The 17,305-nt window shown below is 44.9% G+C and overlaps 1 protein-coding gene across 1 annotated transcript in view; it reads right to left on the minus strand.

The window, feature by feature from the left end:
* Positions 1 to 3,287: 3,287 nt before the first annotated feature.
* Positions 3,288 to 17,305, minus strand: part of CECR2 (CECR2 histone acetyl-lysine reader) — an 849,481-nt gene continuing 835,463 nt past the window's right edge. The window contains exon 19 of the mRNA XM_078673636.1: positions 3,288 to 8,161. Within this exon, the coding sequence (XP_078529762.1) occupies positions 8,156 to 8,161 (6 nt within the window). The 3' untranslated portion in view covers positions 3,288 to 8,155. The remainder of the gene's footprint in view (positions 8,162 to 17,305) is intronic.

Below are 17,305 nucleotides of genomic sequence, written 5' to 3' on the forward strand. Positions count from 1 at the left end.
TATTTGGTTTGATTTCACAATTACGTATAGTTTAATAAGGTGATTTTTTTTCTTTTAATTGATGAACGGCGTATTAAAATACAATTAAAAATACAGTTAAATCCCGCTCTTGTATTGTTCACCACTGGACTGCATTGAAATCTTCCCCTCTAGGTGAAGTTTTACCCGGATCGGCACAGGCTGTACCAGCAAGAGACCTGACAAGCTAGTCAGACTCTTTATACCTTAGTTATCCCCATACACAAATGTGCCTGTAAAAGTTGAAACTTGCAGGCACGCTGAGCAGCGCCCCCTTCTGGGCACGCGGAGAGACAGAAGAGACAGATATGCTTGCGGGGATTGGATGCTTTACTGGCGGTGAAAAAACAAGTCCCCAGAGTCCGCCAGTAAAGCATCCAATCCCCGCGTACACATCTGCTGTCTTTTCTGTCCCTCCGCGTGCACGCTCTGAAATCCGTATCCATTCCAGAAGGCCCTAGTCATGGCGAGAGCAGCACATGTGCGCTGCTTTCGCCAGACGAGACCTAAAAGCAGTGGAGTGGCCGACAGGTCCTCAGGTTCCCACAGGGTGGGCAAAAACAAGCCAGAGCCTCCCAGGCTGGTTTAGGGCCCTCTCCTCTGGCCCCACACCAAGTCTGGGCCCCAGGGGACTGGAAGCAGAGACTCAGCAGAAGAGAAACAATAACTTGGCGGTTGGCATTGTTGTGGGGCGGGGGGGGGGAGAGGGGAGGAATTGGTCCCTGAAGAGACCAGGAGCCGCAGGTAGCCCCCAGGCAGCAGAACCACAGGAGGGCAGCAGACCCCACCCCTACCCGGTACACAGCCCTGCGATGGCCAAGGAGCAGGAGGGACAATCAGGCTCCGATGCTCGGTGCAGATTGGTGGGGGGCCCCCCACCGTCCGGGAAAGCTAAGAGAAGGCCCCAAGTTACAGAAAGTCCCGCTGGGCAGGTCCAGCCTCGGCAGTGGTCTCCACAAATCTAGTGGACAGGCACTCTGCAGCCTGCCCACAGCAGACACAAGGGCTGCGATTCAGCTCAGGAGCACTCAGACACGACAACACAAGACGCAGCAGGAGGCACAAGGAGCAGACACAGAAGTCCAGGGCCCGCCCCATGCAAGGCCCTACCACCACAAATAGGTCGCCCTCAGGTAATCTGACTCAGGGAAGTCCAGTGGATCACCTCTGCAGGTGGTCACAAACCTCGAGGCTGCAAGTGTTACATGCAGTGGGAATTCCTGATGGGCTAGTGCAGCTATAGTGCGCCCCTCCTGCTGGCTTCAGCATATATAAGCTACAGTTGAGGAGCAAGCGCAGAGCTCCCTAGAGACTGTCCCGGTCTCCAGGCTGCAACTCGGCCTGGGAGGCCCCCTGACCCCCAACAATGTAAGAGTACCTTGGGGTAAAGGCTGGAGTCAAAGGCGGCCCCAAGCTGGGTCCTCACCACCATAATGAACCATCCTCAGCTGGTCCACTCATCCCACAGGCTCCGCAGCAAGGGCTGAGGTGACGGGGAAGGAATTTAGTGGGAAAGCCCACCTCCACCAACCTGCAACCCTGCTCTGCCGCAGAGGAGCCCCGCTGCACCGCCACAACCCCCGTGGGGCACAACAGTCCGACACCACAAGCGGGAACACGGGCCTCACCTCCTCTCTTCTGCCCGTCGGAAGCACACCTCTAATCCAGGAAGCAAGGCAGGAAGCCACGAGCTGTGTGGCCGATGAGACCCACCTCGGGTGTCGGCGGAGCAGCGGCGGCAGCAGGATGCAAGGGGAGGAGCTGCTGCCCTCCAGTCAGGGTAATCCTCGCCAGCCAGCCAGTCACGTCGAGGATTTTGCCAGCTCCAGGCCCAGAGAGTCCGCGTCAGGTCTCGGCCTAGGTTCACGCTGGTTACTGCCAGCTCACCACTCAACGGATCACCAGAGCTACCCGGCAGACATCGTCCCCGTGCAGGCTGAAAGAGGGCACAGCTGACAGCCCAGCCTCGAAGGGGGTATCCGGCCCTCCGAATCCTCGTTGCCGGATAGGATGCCTATGGATATTTTCCAGATAGCAGGAACTCCACTAAAGGACAACTGCCATCTTGGCTGCCCAATCCACGCCAGAGACCTAGCTGAATTTTAAGTCTGGATCCACAAGGTATGGGGAATTGACCTCCAACATGAAAATGCGCTAGGGTGTACATCTTTTTGACTTGTGCTGATCCGTTTTAACCTGGGGTGTTCTCCTTCGTGCAGAAGATGACAAATGCCTACACTTATCATCCACCACAAATGTGCCAGTTTTTTGTGACACAGCCTATAACAGAGTCATTTATGGACGTAATAATCACATGCAGACTTTTTAATGGGATGGTTGGGGACACCCTATTGGCGATTGCAGGTGAGCCTCTCGTATATAAAAAGTATGTCAGAGTTACTGCTAAAAGTGTGCTACATAGAGTTTTTAGTGGGTTATTTTTATGCCTGGCTCGCTAGATTTTCTTGAGTTCCTGTGTGCTGATGAACACATTTTTTTAAAGTTGCGTTGTGTAGAAGGTAAGCATACAGGGCTGCTTTTTGTGCAGAATGAGTCTGCATTTAGAAGGTCAGCCACCAAAACTTGCAGTAACCACAAATCACCAAATTAGACTTTTGTCCTCCATCTTTTACCAACTACAGGAGAGAGGAAAAAACATAAAGGCGAGTATTGCTTAATGGATACCTGTGGTAAAGTGATTAAATAAGCAATTTTGGGTATATTGCATTTAAAGCTAGTAACAGTAATTAATATTGTAATACTTGTATTCATTTATATGAAAAACATGCAATATTTTTGTACTAAGCAATCTTAAAAATGAAAGCAGACCAAAAAACACAAAACTTGAATTCAGGAGTTTTAAACTAACAACTCATTTCCTAGATCATCGCTCGGTCTCCATCTTATTAGCATTAATATTCTGGTAAGTCTGTGTGGAATATTATTTCACAAAATTAACACATTTTTGGAACTCTAATTTGCGATTTTTTCTGAAATCGATTTTCCTGGCTATGTTCCACAAGTTGAATGTAATGATGTTACGTCTCCAAAGCGATATATCTGGACAGACACCTAATACTCAGGAAATCTTGGTGTTACTACTAGTTCATACCAAATTCATCAAACAAGCCCATTTATTCGGACAGAATTTTTTCGAATTGAAGTTTCACTTTGTGAGTAACCGCACATCAAAAATTCCTGTAAAGTCAAATGCGTTAAAAATACAGAAACTTAAAATCTGTTCATGTTCACAAAAAGAAATGCACACGTTTGCTTTTTGCTAAATTATTTATTCTAAGAATGTACTTTATACAAAATCACCAGTTCATTCGGAAAATAATCTATTGCCCTCAAGCAACAACTTTTTTTAAAAAAAAGTACAAAAACAATACGTCATAGAACTAACTACTGAGGTAAATGTCGCTCCCAGTGATAGAATAACGGCACACAAAACATAAGAAAAAAATCAGGGCCGAAATATACACTATAAAAACAAATAAATAGAGTTCACATTTCCAGTATTGGCCAGGAAGTTCTAACTTCTCACAGCAGGACTGGGAGGGAGGAGGGCGAGGTTTGAAAGCCATGAGGGGATGGTTTCACTTGCATAATGCCTGTGTTCAGCACTATCTGACAGCAAAGTGAGGTATTAACTGCAGCACCAGATAGACAAATAATAAAGCAGCATATTTGTTCCAAAGCCCAATGGTTACCACTGAGGTGTCTTCTAGGAGCTCTCCATTTATAGATGGGACCTAAGGATACAAATTACATGTCCCAGCATCACACTGGCTAGCTGAATAATCCAGGTTAAGGAAAAGTACATCACTTGCCCCCAAAGCAGATGCATCTTACTGCATTTACTACCCCTCTGGTGGTACGGGAGATACAGCTAAGAGGCAAAGGGAGGCTGCTAGTACAGCATATCGGTGATCTACTACTAAATCCAATTGTCTCCATCTGTACATCTAAAGACAACAGCAGTATCAAGAACATAGTTTGGTCTGATATGTTTGCATTTTATTCCTCAATAAATTTACAAGTGGTATTTAGCAACCTATACTAGACAACTGTCCTAAGCAAAGTGGGCTGCGGCTTTGCAGCTTGCTCAAAACTGGTACTTGCCTCAGCCTTTTGTATCTAAAGTATAATGTGGTCTACTAAAGTATGATGGCAGGAATGAGGCTTTCGCATCAGAACGGATCACCTTTTTAAAAATGAAGAAATGAAGCAAAGAGGAATGGATTTGACGAAAGGAATGAAGAACCCATATGAGAAGAGATTAGTCTATATAGAACATGTGCTTGTCGTGTTCCAGAATAATCAGGCACTGTTAATGTTGCTTTGTGCAAGTTGCTAAAATGTAGGTGAGGGGCAAGTAGCCATTTTATATTAACTGCTTAGGTGGCATACTGCTAATCTGTTTGTTTCCACGGTTGTCGATGATACTAGGTCATCTCGAAACACAACATAAAAGCCAGGTGACGCCATTATAGGCGGTTGTAGTGCATCATATATCCTTGGGGTCTGAAGTTCAACCATTAGTACTCTCTACCATACATAAAGTAGGCACTAATGTCAGTGGGACCTTCTCTCAAAGGGATGACCAGGTTCATCACATCAACAGTAGAAAAGGTCACAAGTACATGACCTAATTGTCGGTAGTCACAAATGGATTGAGAAAACTGCAAGGACTCGCATTTAAACTTAAAAGGGGGGAGAATCTGGCCGGATTCAAAGGAGTGCTTCACAAAAAAGAAAAACAGAAGGGGGTCTAAGTGCATCTAGACGCTAACAGTGACATCAACCTGAAGGTGTACAGTATGTGCATGGAAACTAACATTCTTTGATTAGTTTCTAAGATACTAGTGAAAAGGGTCACATTAACACAGAGGTGGTTCTTATATGAGAAAGAAGTTTGGGATGCAAATGGGTTGTTATGCCAGGGGATTAAAAGCCTTTTCTACTTCATGCGCGAGTGTATACTGCCGGAGAGCTGCATATGCACTCTGGTTAAAGCTACACAACCACTCCCATAGAGCAACAAGTCACACCCTCTGCACCACGTCTGTCCCCTGTATAAATCTTGCTCACACAATAGAGTTGATTGTTCGGTCACATGTTGCACTTGTGCGGCTAAGTTTGTGCTTACATAATATTTTTCACTAGAAGGTAGAGTAGGTATTGCTCAACTCAAAGAGTACGAGAACGATCAGAACAGGGTTGCACAATGGCGAATGAGGAGCTTTTCTTTATTGCCAGGAAAGAGTCTGGGTGACAGTGCCTTAACTAAGTGATAACAGGGAATGGGACAGGGGAGGAAGGTGGGGTCAATAAGGGTGGATGGGAGAATTTGGGATTATAATAATTTCTTCCAGTTTCTTTTTCATGAAATAGGAATCAGAAAAAAGCAGCGTGCGACAGGTTACAATATACATCTAGAATAGATATTCTACCCTATTAGTTGCAGCAGCAGGATATCATTTGCAGAATAACACCAGAAACAAGTCACTCTAGTGTATCAATTTTTTTTACACGGCTCTTGAAAATACAAAATACTGGATAGCTTCCTTTGGAAGAAAAATTTGATCTTTAGATTATTTTGTGTCAAAGGCTATTCAGTGAGTGTGCTACGAGTTAGAACTGACGTGTATACTACAGTCTTTTCTGGAAAAACCAACAAGGTGCACTACTTATCGTAAATCACAGAAAGTGCAGAAACCTAATCTCGTTATCTGCTGACCAAATTTGCCTAAAACGCCAAAGGGTCACAAACTGTATGTATAGAGGTAGGACGAGCCAGAGAATTAACTACAAACCTACAATACTCCGAACTCTGAGGAGCCAGAGAGTGTGGCAGTACCAACAAGTTGTGGTGTTTAAGGAAGCATCGAGGAGGAAGAATAGTAAGATTGTCAGACTAAGGACCAACTTCAGAAAACAAAGTATCAGTTCCACTTCTTCCAGAAATTACCAAGCTTAACCAGTAAGAGTATGTCTTAAATAACACTCTGGAAGCAAACACCCCATTTAAGCTTCTCAGAGATGAGCGAGTTTGCACGGCAGTATAGCACAGAACCAGAAAGCATATTTTGAGAGTGACAGGACATAACGGGCCAGAAGACTATTTAAAGCGAGTTTAATTATTTATTTCCCACCACCCAGGAGGGCCGGCCCCACTGTGCTAATATATATATTATATATAAGAAAATCATTACCTGACAATTAATGCCCTACACGCAGCACATGAGCAAGACTGATCAAGATTTTCTGAATAGTGTGATAAATATAGCACATATTTGCAAATACTGCTAAAAGTCACATTTATTTCCAGATTCAAGGTGTTTTTTTGGCTTTTACTCCTCGTTACTACCTAAACCCAGATTTGTTCCTGCTTTTCACATAAAAGGTATATGTACATTCACAAAAGTGCAACTGTGGATTAAAGTCCACCTCCCAAGGCAATGAGGCATAGTGCTACCGCTAGAGGGTTCTCCAAAGGGCTAGCTAACACAAATCATTCTCTAGTAACTAACACCTCAGAGCACCATCCGCAGTTATGTGCAACCTGATGAATTTTAGCGGCTTTACTTTCATGATTATTTGAAATCGTTCCCCTACACAGACCAATACTTTCCTTTCCTTGCTGTGAAGCTGGTCAGGTGTTGGCGAGTGTTCACAGTAATATTTATTGGAGAAAACAGATTTGTAAAAATGAGGCAGACATGCAGTATGTACATTTAGTTGGTGTTTTGTTATGCTTCTAGTGGTGCTAAGCTGAGGAAGCCCATAGATTGCTTCTTCTGATCAGTTTGTAAATGCATCTTGCAACTAGAGCCGATTATAACAATTTACATCAAATCAAATATTGCCTCTGGAGCTAGAAAGCCATAAGTGGTTATCTTTATAGTAGGATATCTCTCCGTATATTTAATTCTTCCCAGGTAACGCACCACAGACTCGGAAAAAAAGGTACGTAAAGCTTTTCGGGAAGAAGAAACAAAAATGGAGAAAAAAATTCAGAGCATCATAGGAACTGGGGTCAAAAGTTCATGTAAGTCTATGATTTTACACTATTTCAAGACAATTCATTGTGACTTGTTAAAAACACTATTGCTGGAGACACATACAAGACATCCTAACTCAATCACACACCCTTTTCTTAACAATGATCAAACAAATGTGTATGAAAAACATTCTAGAGCACCAGGTGCTGTGTGAATATCAAGGGTGCAGCAACACAGCAGCATAGTCAACATATTTTACGAAACCCTTCTGATCCAAGGTGTATACAGTCCAGGAGCACATTTTAGATCCTTCTTGGCATCGTGGGCTGCACACACTACAGTTTCGATTGCACTAAGGAACTGTAGTAGTCAGAATCCATCTCACCTTTCCTGCCGCTGACGAGTATGTTGATTGAGGATTGTTGTCGATAAACATCTCCCCTTTAATGTATGATCCGATCCTGCTTCAATACCTCCCTCATCCCCCAGATTTTGCTGTCCAAACTGTGATTTCATGTAAACAGATTAAGGTAAGCGCAGTGCTTAGAGTCCAAGGAGCTGCACTAGAAGCCCCCGCCTTCCTGGCTATGTACAGTACATTCCTCAAATAACATTAAAAAAAAATAATACGCCCGCGCTCCCTCCCCTTCTCAAAAAGAAGACCAAAAAGGCAATTTCTGTAAACAGGAGCTGAATTATCCCCCTATAGTAATACTATGCTTACAGTGTAAGAGCACTGCCTGTGCCCAAATCAAAATAATCTGCCTCCACCCGCCTCAACCTGAAAAATATTCCTGAGATAAATCAGCGATACCCTCACATTTAATTGTTCTGTAGGGAAAGCCATAGATCACAGACAGCGGCGGAACAGAGGCAGCCTCCATGTCTCTCTCCAGTGGATAAAAACGCGTATTTCCCAGCGTCGAAAACTGAAGACATCAGTCATTACTGCAATTCATGTCCTGCACTGAAGATCATCCATGCTTGATCCCCTCCGAATGAAAATCAAGGCACTGTTTAGCTGCATGTTGGAGATAGATGTCCTTCATTCTCATGGGATGACTCTGGAGAGCCTTCGATGCATCACTAGGTAATGCAGATCGATGGGCGCGGATCTCGTTGCTACAGGGCTAGCTCTGTGGAAGCAGGAGAGAAGAGGTATGAAGGCAACATCATCAACTGAAAAATATTTTGTAAGTTAGTTTAACTAAAGAAAGTTCCTTTGACAGTCCAATTTCAACTTGTACACACGCATCACACATTAAAACAACACAGGTGATAAAGTACAATAAATAAGAATAATCTAATAGCTAAATGTTAATCTCTTGAAAGTCATTAACAAATAGAATTGCGTTTTCAAAGTTGTTTCAGTGAGCTAAGTGATATAATGGCCCTCTGCAATTTTAGCACAGTATTTCGCTGATGCTCTGTAAAAGTCCTCGGAACCTACAGCCCTTTAATATTTTGCAATACATTAGAGATGGTCAATACAGTGTTTGGCTTACAGTGCACACCACTCTATTTGAAAATAGAGTCAAGCGTACCTACAAGGCTCTGTGGATACATCATAGAATTGAACTGCTAGTAACAGGGAGAGATCTTGAAGCAAAGTCAAATGAATCCCTCTACATTTCGTGCCCTATATTAGGTGCGCTCTCCAGTTCTCAACAAGCAGAAATTCCCCTAGCCAGAGGTTTTCAGATAAGGCATGTACAGGGCATTCCAGAATTCCCACCGTGACAGTGCAATATCCTGCATCAGCATGCTACAGTAACTGTATTGCAAATACCGTGTAGTATCTAGCGATTGGCAGTCAAAACCAAGTTTACATATAACCGTTTGCAGTTAATCCATACTACCTCGTTTCTAAAACAGTCTAACAATTGTTTTTGATTGGAAAATTTAGTGTACGTTTGATTATCAGGGCCAAATGTGGTGAGTGGGAAATGAAACAATGGTTTGACACATAAACCATACTTAATATTTTAACCTGTGGCGAACACCACTGGAAACATCCATAGTATGTTGGCATACGGCCCAGTTACTTCAAAAGACTCACTCTTCGGACATCTTCTACATGATCTGGTTCAGCTCAGCGACAGTTTGTTATACATTGGCCAAACAAAGCGGCGAACAAACAGTTCAAAGAAATAATCTGTTGTAGATATGTCAAGATAGCGCAGAATACACGTCTGAGGGCTTGGACCGACAGGGCAGTTCTTGACGCAGTCGGCAGCCATGGAACATAATTATGGAAGTGGGAACTGATTGAGCCACACTTATTAGTGTCTGGCAACTGTTACCCAATCAGGGTGGAGCATCGTCTAAAGCTTGGAGGACATCACGACACCTGGGTTGAAGATGTTACGTCCAGACGGGAAATTGATTTGAACAAGACAAAAAAGAACTAAGTGAAAATAAGGAAGTACACGCCGAACGTATCCAGGGGCGCCAGACTCAAAAACGTACAATGTTAATACCTGCATCAACGTTACTTGACACCCACAGAGCCCACAACAACTGCCCTAGGCGTGGGGTGAGAAGCCGCACTTAACAACAGCGTGGAGGTGCCAGGGAGCAGCAGAATTCTGGAATTAACCTGCAGGGCCACGTTCTTCGGCGCATTCAGGCGGCTTCTGCTGGTCTGCTAGGAGTCATGCCCATACCCCAAAAGCAGAACGTATCGGTGTCATCAAGAGACCGATTAGAGTCACGCGACCTGAAGTGAGGGGTTGCCAGGTAAAGGCAAAGATGACACCTTGGAGTGGCAGGCGCCATCATGGCCACGCAGAATTGGATGTCCTCTTTCTGCAGGTCCTCAATGATGACCACTTATCCTCATAAAGGACGCCTGGTAACGCTGGTCCAGTCAACATATCTAGTGAGAGCCGAAGCTTGCGAAACGGAGGATGCATGATCTAAACGAGCTGCGAACGTCAAATAATTATAAATATTTTAATCTCAGATGATTACCCCCGGAAATCGTTATCCTGCCATTTGTTAGATTATAAAAATAAGTTAAGCCATTGCTCTGCCTACGATAGATCATGTGGAAAGTAGATTGACTCCATTACAGTTGGCTGAAACGAATGGTTGACAATTGAACCACCAAAGAACCATGCGTTGGTAAAATACGTTTGATAAGAACCGTTTCTTGTTTTGTTTATAGCAAATTCTTTCTTTAGTAGTCCAGACTATAAGGATGAAAACAAGAGATCAAGATGTTTAGATAAGAGACAGGGCTTGTTGGAATAAAACAAACCAGTAGAGAATATAAAAAGATAACGTCTGAGGGCTTGCTAAGGGATTTAAATCTCATGATGAGTAGTCATGCATTTTCAGACAGAATTTTTGAGGTTTTAGCAACAACTAATGATAAAACCTAAAACATTTCTCATAACACATTTTAAGCATACTCCATTTGGCATTTAATGATAATAAACACCACAACAACCACAGTCAAACTGAATTGAAGGATAGACATCCTACGCCCAACTGCTCCCTGTTCGTTATACATGTAGGAGAACCACCAATATCACAGTTCGAGTAGGAACCCCCAGAGCCGAAAGAACAATGGCAAGAGGAAATAGTACAGTTTTGGCCTTTCAAAGAAAGGCATAGGTAGTGTACATTAAATTAGGGTAACCCACATGCAGCCATTGGCCTCATGCCTGCGACGTGATTCCTGCAGGCCTTTGAGAGTCAGAGTCCCGCTGTTGGAGAGAAGCAGTGAAGCCCGCCCATGTGTCTTTAGGTTGAGATCCGATGGGCATAGGCTCCCAGTAGGTGGGCAGCTGCTCCTGGCAATAGGGTACATCATTGAGCCATTCTTGGATGGTTGGAACTACTCTGCGTTTAGCTAGGAGAACCAACATATCGCTGGGCGCTGAAGGTGCGCAGCAGGTATATCCTTTACATAGCCGGGCAAATCAACCACAGGTGTATAGGGGACCGAAAAACCAGTGATCTCGTGTATAATAGTATATCCTGCTCGCCAGAACTCTGCTACTTTTGGGCATCCCATAACAAATGGGCGAAAGTAGTAAGTAGTGCATGGCAAAGCAAACATTGGGAATCGGAGGCAACCACCATTTTGTAAAGTTGTACTGGTGTGCAATATAAACAATATATGAAAGTACTTGAAATGAATAAGGCGCAGCTGATAAATTGGTGCTAGCATTTCTGATTGGCCACGTATAAGGCCCACTGCTCGTCTGACTTAGGGGATCACAGATCTGTTTGCCATGCCCCTTGGGCCTTCGGGGAGGGAATTGGAGAGGAGCTTTGCATGTGATTATATAGGTGGGTGATAAGTTTATGCAAATGAGGAGCATTTGAGTATATGTTCCAGTAGAGAGTTGGGGGTGGGGCAGGGAAGATATTATGTATCTTGAGACTGGTAGTGCATAATCGGTAATGTAATAACGTGTCCATTAAGGTGGGAGCAAGGGACGATTAATCCTTCGACGGTAGGAGAAATTGGCCATCTGGGAATAAGTCCAAAAATACTCTGATGCCTCTCTCGCTTGCGGGGATAATGGCACCTTTATCTTGCAGTGGTGGCACTGCAGGGTTTTTAGCAAGTGGGATTGAGGGGGCATAGAGGAGTGATAATCAGGCTTGCTTTCTCAAACCTTCCCACGCCCAGCGCACGCATTTAGCTGTATCGATCTCGGCCTTAGGTGCCTTGTAAGGCTGAAAAGGTGCTGTTGACAGCGACCAAGGGGAGGCATGGTCCGTCTCCACAGTGAAGTGTGGCTGAAATGAGGTATGATGAAGCCAATAATGAACGAAATGAGCTTGAGCACACAGTGCATACAATAGGGTGTTGGGCACCTCCTAGGCCACCTTACGAGTGTGGCAGCGCAAGGAGTTTGCATGTCACTCGCGGTTGTTTGCCCATCCAGATCAATGAAACTAAGTTGAACTCAAACGCTGAAAGTATTGAGCTGTGAGCGGGAGGGGAGAAATTTAGAGAGTACAATCATTTTAGCTATTGCAATGTGGCCTGCCATAGAAAGAGGTAACCTGGACAATTCAACCAGTCAATTGCCTGCCCGTAATTAGCTAGCCAGAGCTCTTCTGGATCCCTACTGAGCCATATTCCCAGGTATTTGATCGGGCCGAATGCTCACTTTATAGGGTAGTCGGTGTTGGAAGGCATGTTGTGTCAGTTAGTGGAAATAGGTAGGATTTGGACCAAATTATTTGGATACCTAAATATCCTCCAAGCTCACAACCTCACGTATTAAGGAGGTCAGGTTCCACTGAGGGTCGGATGCGTATAGAGTAATGTCTTCCTCATACAGTGAAACCACCAACCCCCTGGCCATAAAGCTGATGCTCCTATCCCCATGATGTTGACGGAGCGGTGCTGCAAGTGGCTCCATGGCGCTGGCGAACAGTACTGGCAACAATAGGCACCCATGTTGTGTGCCATAGGAAATAAGAATGGGATCAGAGAATAGCCTGTTTAATCGCATATGCGCAGTGCATAAAAGAGCTGGATTTGTTTGATGACTAATGGACTGAGCCCCAGTCGCGCAAGCAGTGGGAACAGGTACGCCCATTCTAGAGAATTGAACGCCTTAGTGGCATCCAGAAGGACAGCAGTTGCGGAAACCCGGGGGTCTAAGTGATGCATGACAGCAAAAATGGTGCATAGGTTATGCAAAGTCAACTGACCAGTCATGAATCCCGACTGACCTGGCCACACGATCAGGGGCAGAAGAGGTCAACATTTATCAAAGAAATGGGTCTATAGGAATCGCAGTACTCAGCTGGCTTATCTTGAGCAACATTACGATGACAACCTCTCTTAGCGAGTGGGAGAGTAAACCTGCAGCCAGGGATTCCTGGTACATCTCCAACATGTGAGGAGCCAAGAGTGATGCATACTCCTTATCCCCTTCCGTGCAGGGGTGATTCCCCCGCTGTGCTGGGGGGCGGGGGGCGCGCGCAGTGCCCCCATGTTCATGACAAACTCAGCTTGTCATGAGGCATGGCTCTCGTTTGCTCATGATGAGCTGAGCTCGTCATGAGCCCACCCGTTCGCGTGGAACGCTCAGCACAGCAGGGGAATTATCCCCGCATGCAAGCGTTCCACGGCTCATGACGAGCTCAGCTCGTCATGAGCACCGGAGCGCTGTGCCTCATGACGAGCTCAGCTCATCATGTGCATCGATGGTGTTATAGAAGGCTATTGTCAGGCCATCAAGCCCAGGTGCCTTTTCCCCAGGTAAGCCCCTGATCACCTGTATGATTTCCTCCGTCATTGTGGGTACATCTAGATATACTCCGTGGGAGCGGTCTAGCTAAATCAATTGTTTGGCATCCAAATATTTCAATAGCGCATCAGAACCATGGATTGGGGTTGCTTTAGAAAGTTGGAAATAAAAAGGAGGAAATCACACGCAGCAATCCCAACGGGGCAGAAATGAGTTGAGACCCTGCACCCCTCAACTCTGCCACATAAGTGGAGGCATGTGGTTTGTGCAGGATCCCTGCCAGTGCCCTGCCTCGATGATCACCATACTGAGCCCTGAGCTTTTTGGTTCAAGTAGTGGGTTTCATGGGACGCCTTCTCCTGATATTCTGAGCTTGTCTCGGATGCTGGCCAATGTGGAGGGATTCTTAGAGTGGAAGATCACGGTTTCCAAAGCTCTAATATCTTTCTCCAATCTAGATAGCAACCTGCGGATGGCTTTGAGGATGCCCCACTGTTTGGCAATGCATACCCTGTGCACTACTACTTTGAATGACTCCCACAATGTGGAAGGTGATTGTACAGAGCCAACATTGTGCACAAAGAAGCATATTATGGCTGTGCAAACCTCGTCTCTAAAGACCAAGTTGCGTATTGCACCCGATGGTAAACGCCACGCAAGCGCCCGGGATTTTGTTTGGGGGGGCCTGTAAGGCCACCTTGTCACTCACGATCAGAGAGCGTGTTGGGTATGTGAGTCACTGATGTAGTCCAGGACTGAGCGTCTTTAGACAATAGCCAGAGAATCAATTCTGGACCATGCTTTGATGTAGGCTGAGAAACAGGTGCCTCACAGGCATCCAAGTGTGAATGTCACCACACGTCTTACAAGAGGTTGTCTTGGATCAGGGTGTTAAGGGTTTGTGCAGCTTGGGATTTCGGGTGCTTAGAGGTTCCAGATCGGTTTCGCTGTTCCTTTAACTTGACACTGAAGTTGCCATCCCAGATAATGTCATGGGGGCCCAAGTCAGATGCCAGTCTCGAAATCCCAGAGAAGAACTCTGGGTCATCCATGTTGGGGCCATATACCGCCAACCAGGATCATCAGTTGGCTGAGCAGCGTACCCGCAAGAATCCAATATCGGCCATCTTTAGCAATGAGAGAGTGTGGAGTCTGCCAGGGAAGCCCCTTCTGGAGCAATATTGCAATCCGAAAGTGGACCTGTTGGCCTAGTAGGTCTCCTGCAGAAAGCAAGTATCTATTTTGTGGCATTTAAGGTAAGCATGGACTTGTATTGTTTTTCTGCAATCATTACGGCTTTGCATATTCTAGGTGAAGCATGTCGTGATAACCATGTTATTCTAAGCATAGGGGGACTAACTTTTGGGTCATGAGGTGAATGTGTATAGACTGTGGGCGTGGTGTGCGGTGACGGTTTTCAGAGACATAAAAATAAGCATAACAACCACCAAACAAAAAGTTAAACATCCTGTTCCCCGTCCCCAACTACTACAACCCCCAAATACAGTTGAGATATACAAACCCACCCCTCCACCTCAAAAAGACCCTACCAGTAATGCACCTAAGCTGGGAATTATCCTTGGGGTCAGAGAAAGACCGGGCATTCTCCCCTGCATAAACAGCTGACTGGCCGAACGACAGGCAGCAAGGACCTCCCATTCTTAATGGGAGTATGGTACATTAGACACAGATACAGGAAATCAATATGGGAGCCTGAAAAGCGTATAAGTGTGGCTGTCAAACACCCTGGTAGTTGGTCTGGTGGCATAAGCCATGTGTGGGCACCACAAGCCGAGTCAAAGTTAAAAAAACACAGCCCCCTCTGGCGCTGGCTCAGTTATTTTAGCTAAGCTGCGAGTCTTCTGAAGTTTGTCCAGCCTCCCGAGGGGACCTCTTGCCTTTGGCGGACAAAATTCTAATGCTGCTTTGGGATCCATGAAACGGTGTTGCTTATGTTCCATGGAGATCTGTCGCCTGGCGGGGTACAGAAGAGCGTAAGGGATGTTGGTTTGTTACAGGATCTGTTTCACGGTCAAGAATTCACGACGGGCCACTTGCCCACATAGCACGAAAAAAGGCTGCGCTAAGTCACCACATTGACCTAGGGAACAGTCGCAGCAGATCAGTCCCAAATTGCACCATCAAGATCTGCGAATGTTCCGGAACGCTGTGCCATTGATGCGTTGCCACAAGCAGTTCTTGATCTGATGAATTCTTGTTGACTTGCGTGTCCGACCGGCAGAAACTCTCTAGGTAGCGACCACTTTGCAGCTCGGTCAAGCCATGCCCCCAGCAAGCTTTATTTGTTAAATATAAAAAAAGTTCTTCAGACAGCGGCTCTGTCCTGTTGCATAGACATATTTGGGATATGCTGAAAGTTTCCCTAGGAATTCATCTGCCTATTGCTTACCAATGGCTTTGTGTTTTGTATTTCCCATTTGCTGGCCTTCTATTTGCTGGCTTTAGTTGTTTTAGGCTGTCCAGCATGTCTTTGCCCCTCCTGTTGAGCAGAGCCTCTGACTGCCTCGAGGGGAGCTTGCTTTCTGGGAAATCTTTGTGTTGTTTTTTGTGAGGCACTCCACAAGAGTACATTTTCAGCTGTTTCCCTTGTATACTACTTCACAGCCTTAAATTTGCTGTATTTCTTTGAAAAGGTTTCCTGTCTCCTATCATATTGTTTAACTGATTCTCCTTATCTCTGCCACTACCAGTTCATCAATCTCATAGGCCTGTGAGGAACAATGTTCTATCTACTAGCTTGTTTATTTTAGTCGGTGTTCTACATGAATAGCATAACAACATGGTTTCTTACCTATAGGGTAAGTTTCTCAGGCTGAACAATTTTCTGGATTCACATGCGGTGCATTATTCCACCATCTAGTGGATGAGTCTGGAATTCTCCACTGTAATAGTAGTCTGGTTTCTCTTGTGTTTTTGTTTTTAGGGTGTGGACTGTCCCACCATTTGGTGTCTAATCCAGCCTCTTCTGAGGTCATACGCCCTATCTGGAGCTCCTACACATGGTCGCTATCTTCCGAGTCTAGATTCTTTTTTTTGTTGCTTCCCCCATCTTCTGGGGAGGTGGGTGGGTCGCCTGTGAATCCAAAACATTCTTCATGTTGCAAAACCACCCTTACAGGTGGAAAAATTCATTTTGCAGCATGAATCTTTTATGGATTCACATGCTGTGCATTGATTTTGTAGCTTTTTTTATTCTTGTTTGAAAATAGACGTTTCAATACCTTTTGTCCTACTTGAGCATCTTTGTTCATTTGAATGCCTATACAATAATGTTTTGTGAACCTGTGCACTGAGGACCAAGTAGCTACCATGTAAATATCCGCAATGGTATATTTGCTAGAAAGGCTATTGTCGCTCCTTTTTTTGCGAGTAAAGTGTAACATTTGTTTGGTTTGTAGCTGTATACCTGCAATAGTGTGACACATTTGGATTGTAAAATACCTCTGCTTGCCTTTGGTCGGCAAGACTTTCTAAGCTGAGGCAGTACTTTGTGCTTCAGAGTCTGATGTGCGAAACTCTACCCCAGTCAGTGTTTTTGTGTTGCCTGGGTTATTTTATCCTTGAAAAAGAAAGCGAAATAGGACTAACAGTGGAGAATTCCAGACCAAACCACTAGATGGTGGATTATCGCACAGCATGTTAATCCAGAAATGATTCAAGCTGCAAAACTTAAAACAATCCTCTACCTTAAATTTCATGCCTATGCCATTGGTGCCGGAAGAGGGAGTGTGATGTAGTACTTCCAAAATAACCATGCTGGAGTTCAGAAGTGAATGAGCAAAAACAAGCCTTAACATTTTTTTTTATCTTGTAAAGAACTGTGAAATGAACTGACTATTTGGTTGGTATCCTCCAGCAAGGCGGAACATCGTAGTCCATGAATTCGGTTTATTTTTGGATGCCAGTAGAAGATTTGAAATTGGACTAATGAACATTGTGCATGTATACTGAAAAATGTAAACATGCGCATGAATGTTTTTCAGCACTTTTTTAATATGCACTGTCATAATTATCATTAAGGCATGACGGACA

This window comes from Lissotriton helveticus, chromosome 1_1 (assembly GCF_964261635.1).
Source record: "Lissotriton helveticus chromosome 1_1, aLisHel1.1, whole genome shotgun sequence".
Taxonomy (NCBI): Eukaryota; Metazoa; Chordata; class Amphibia; order Caudata; family Salamandridae; genus Lissotriton; species Lissotriton helveticus.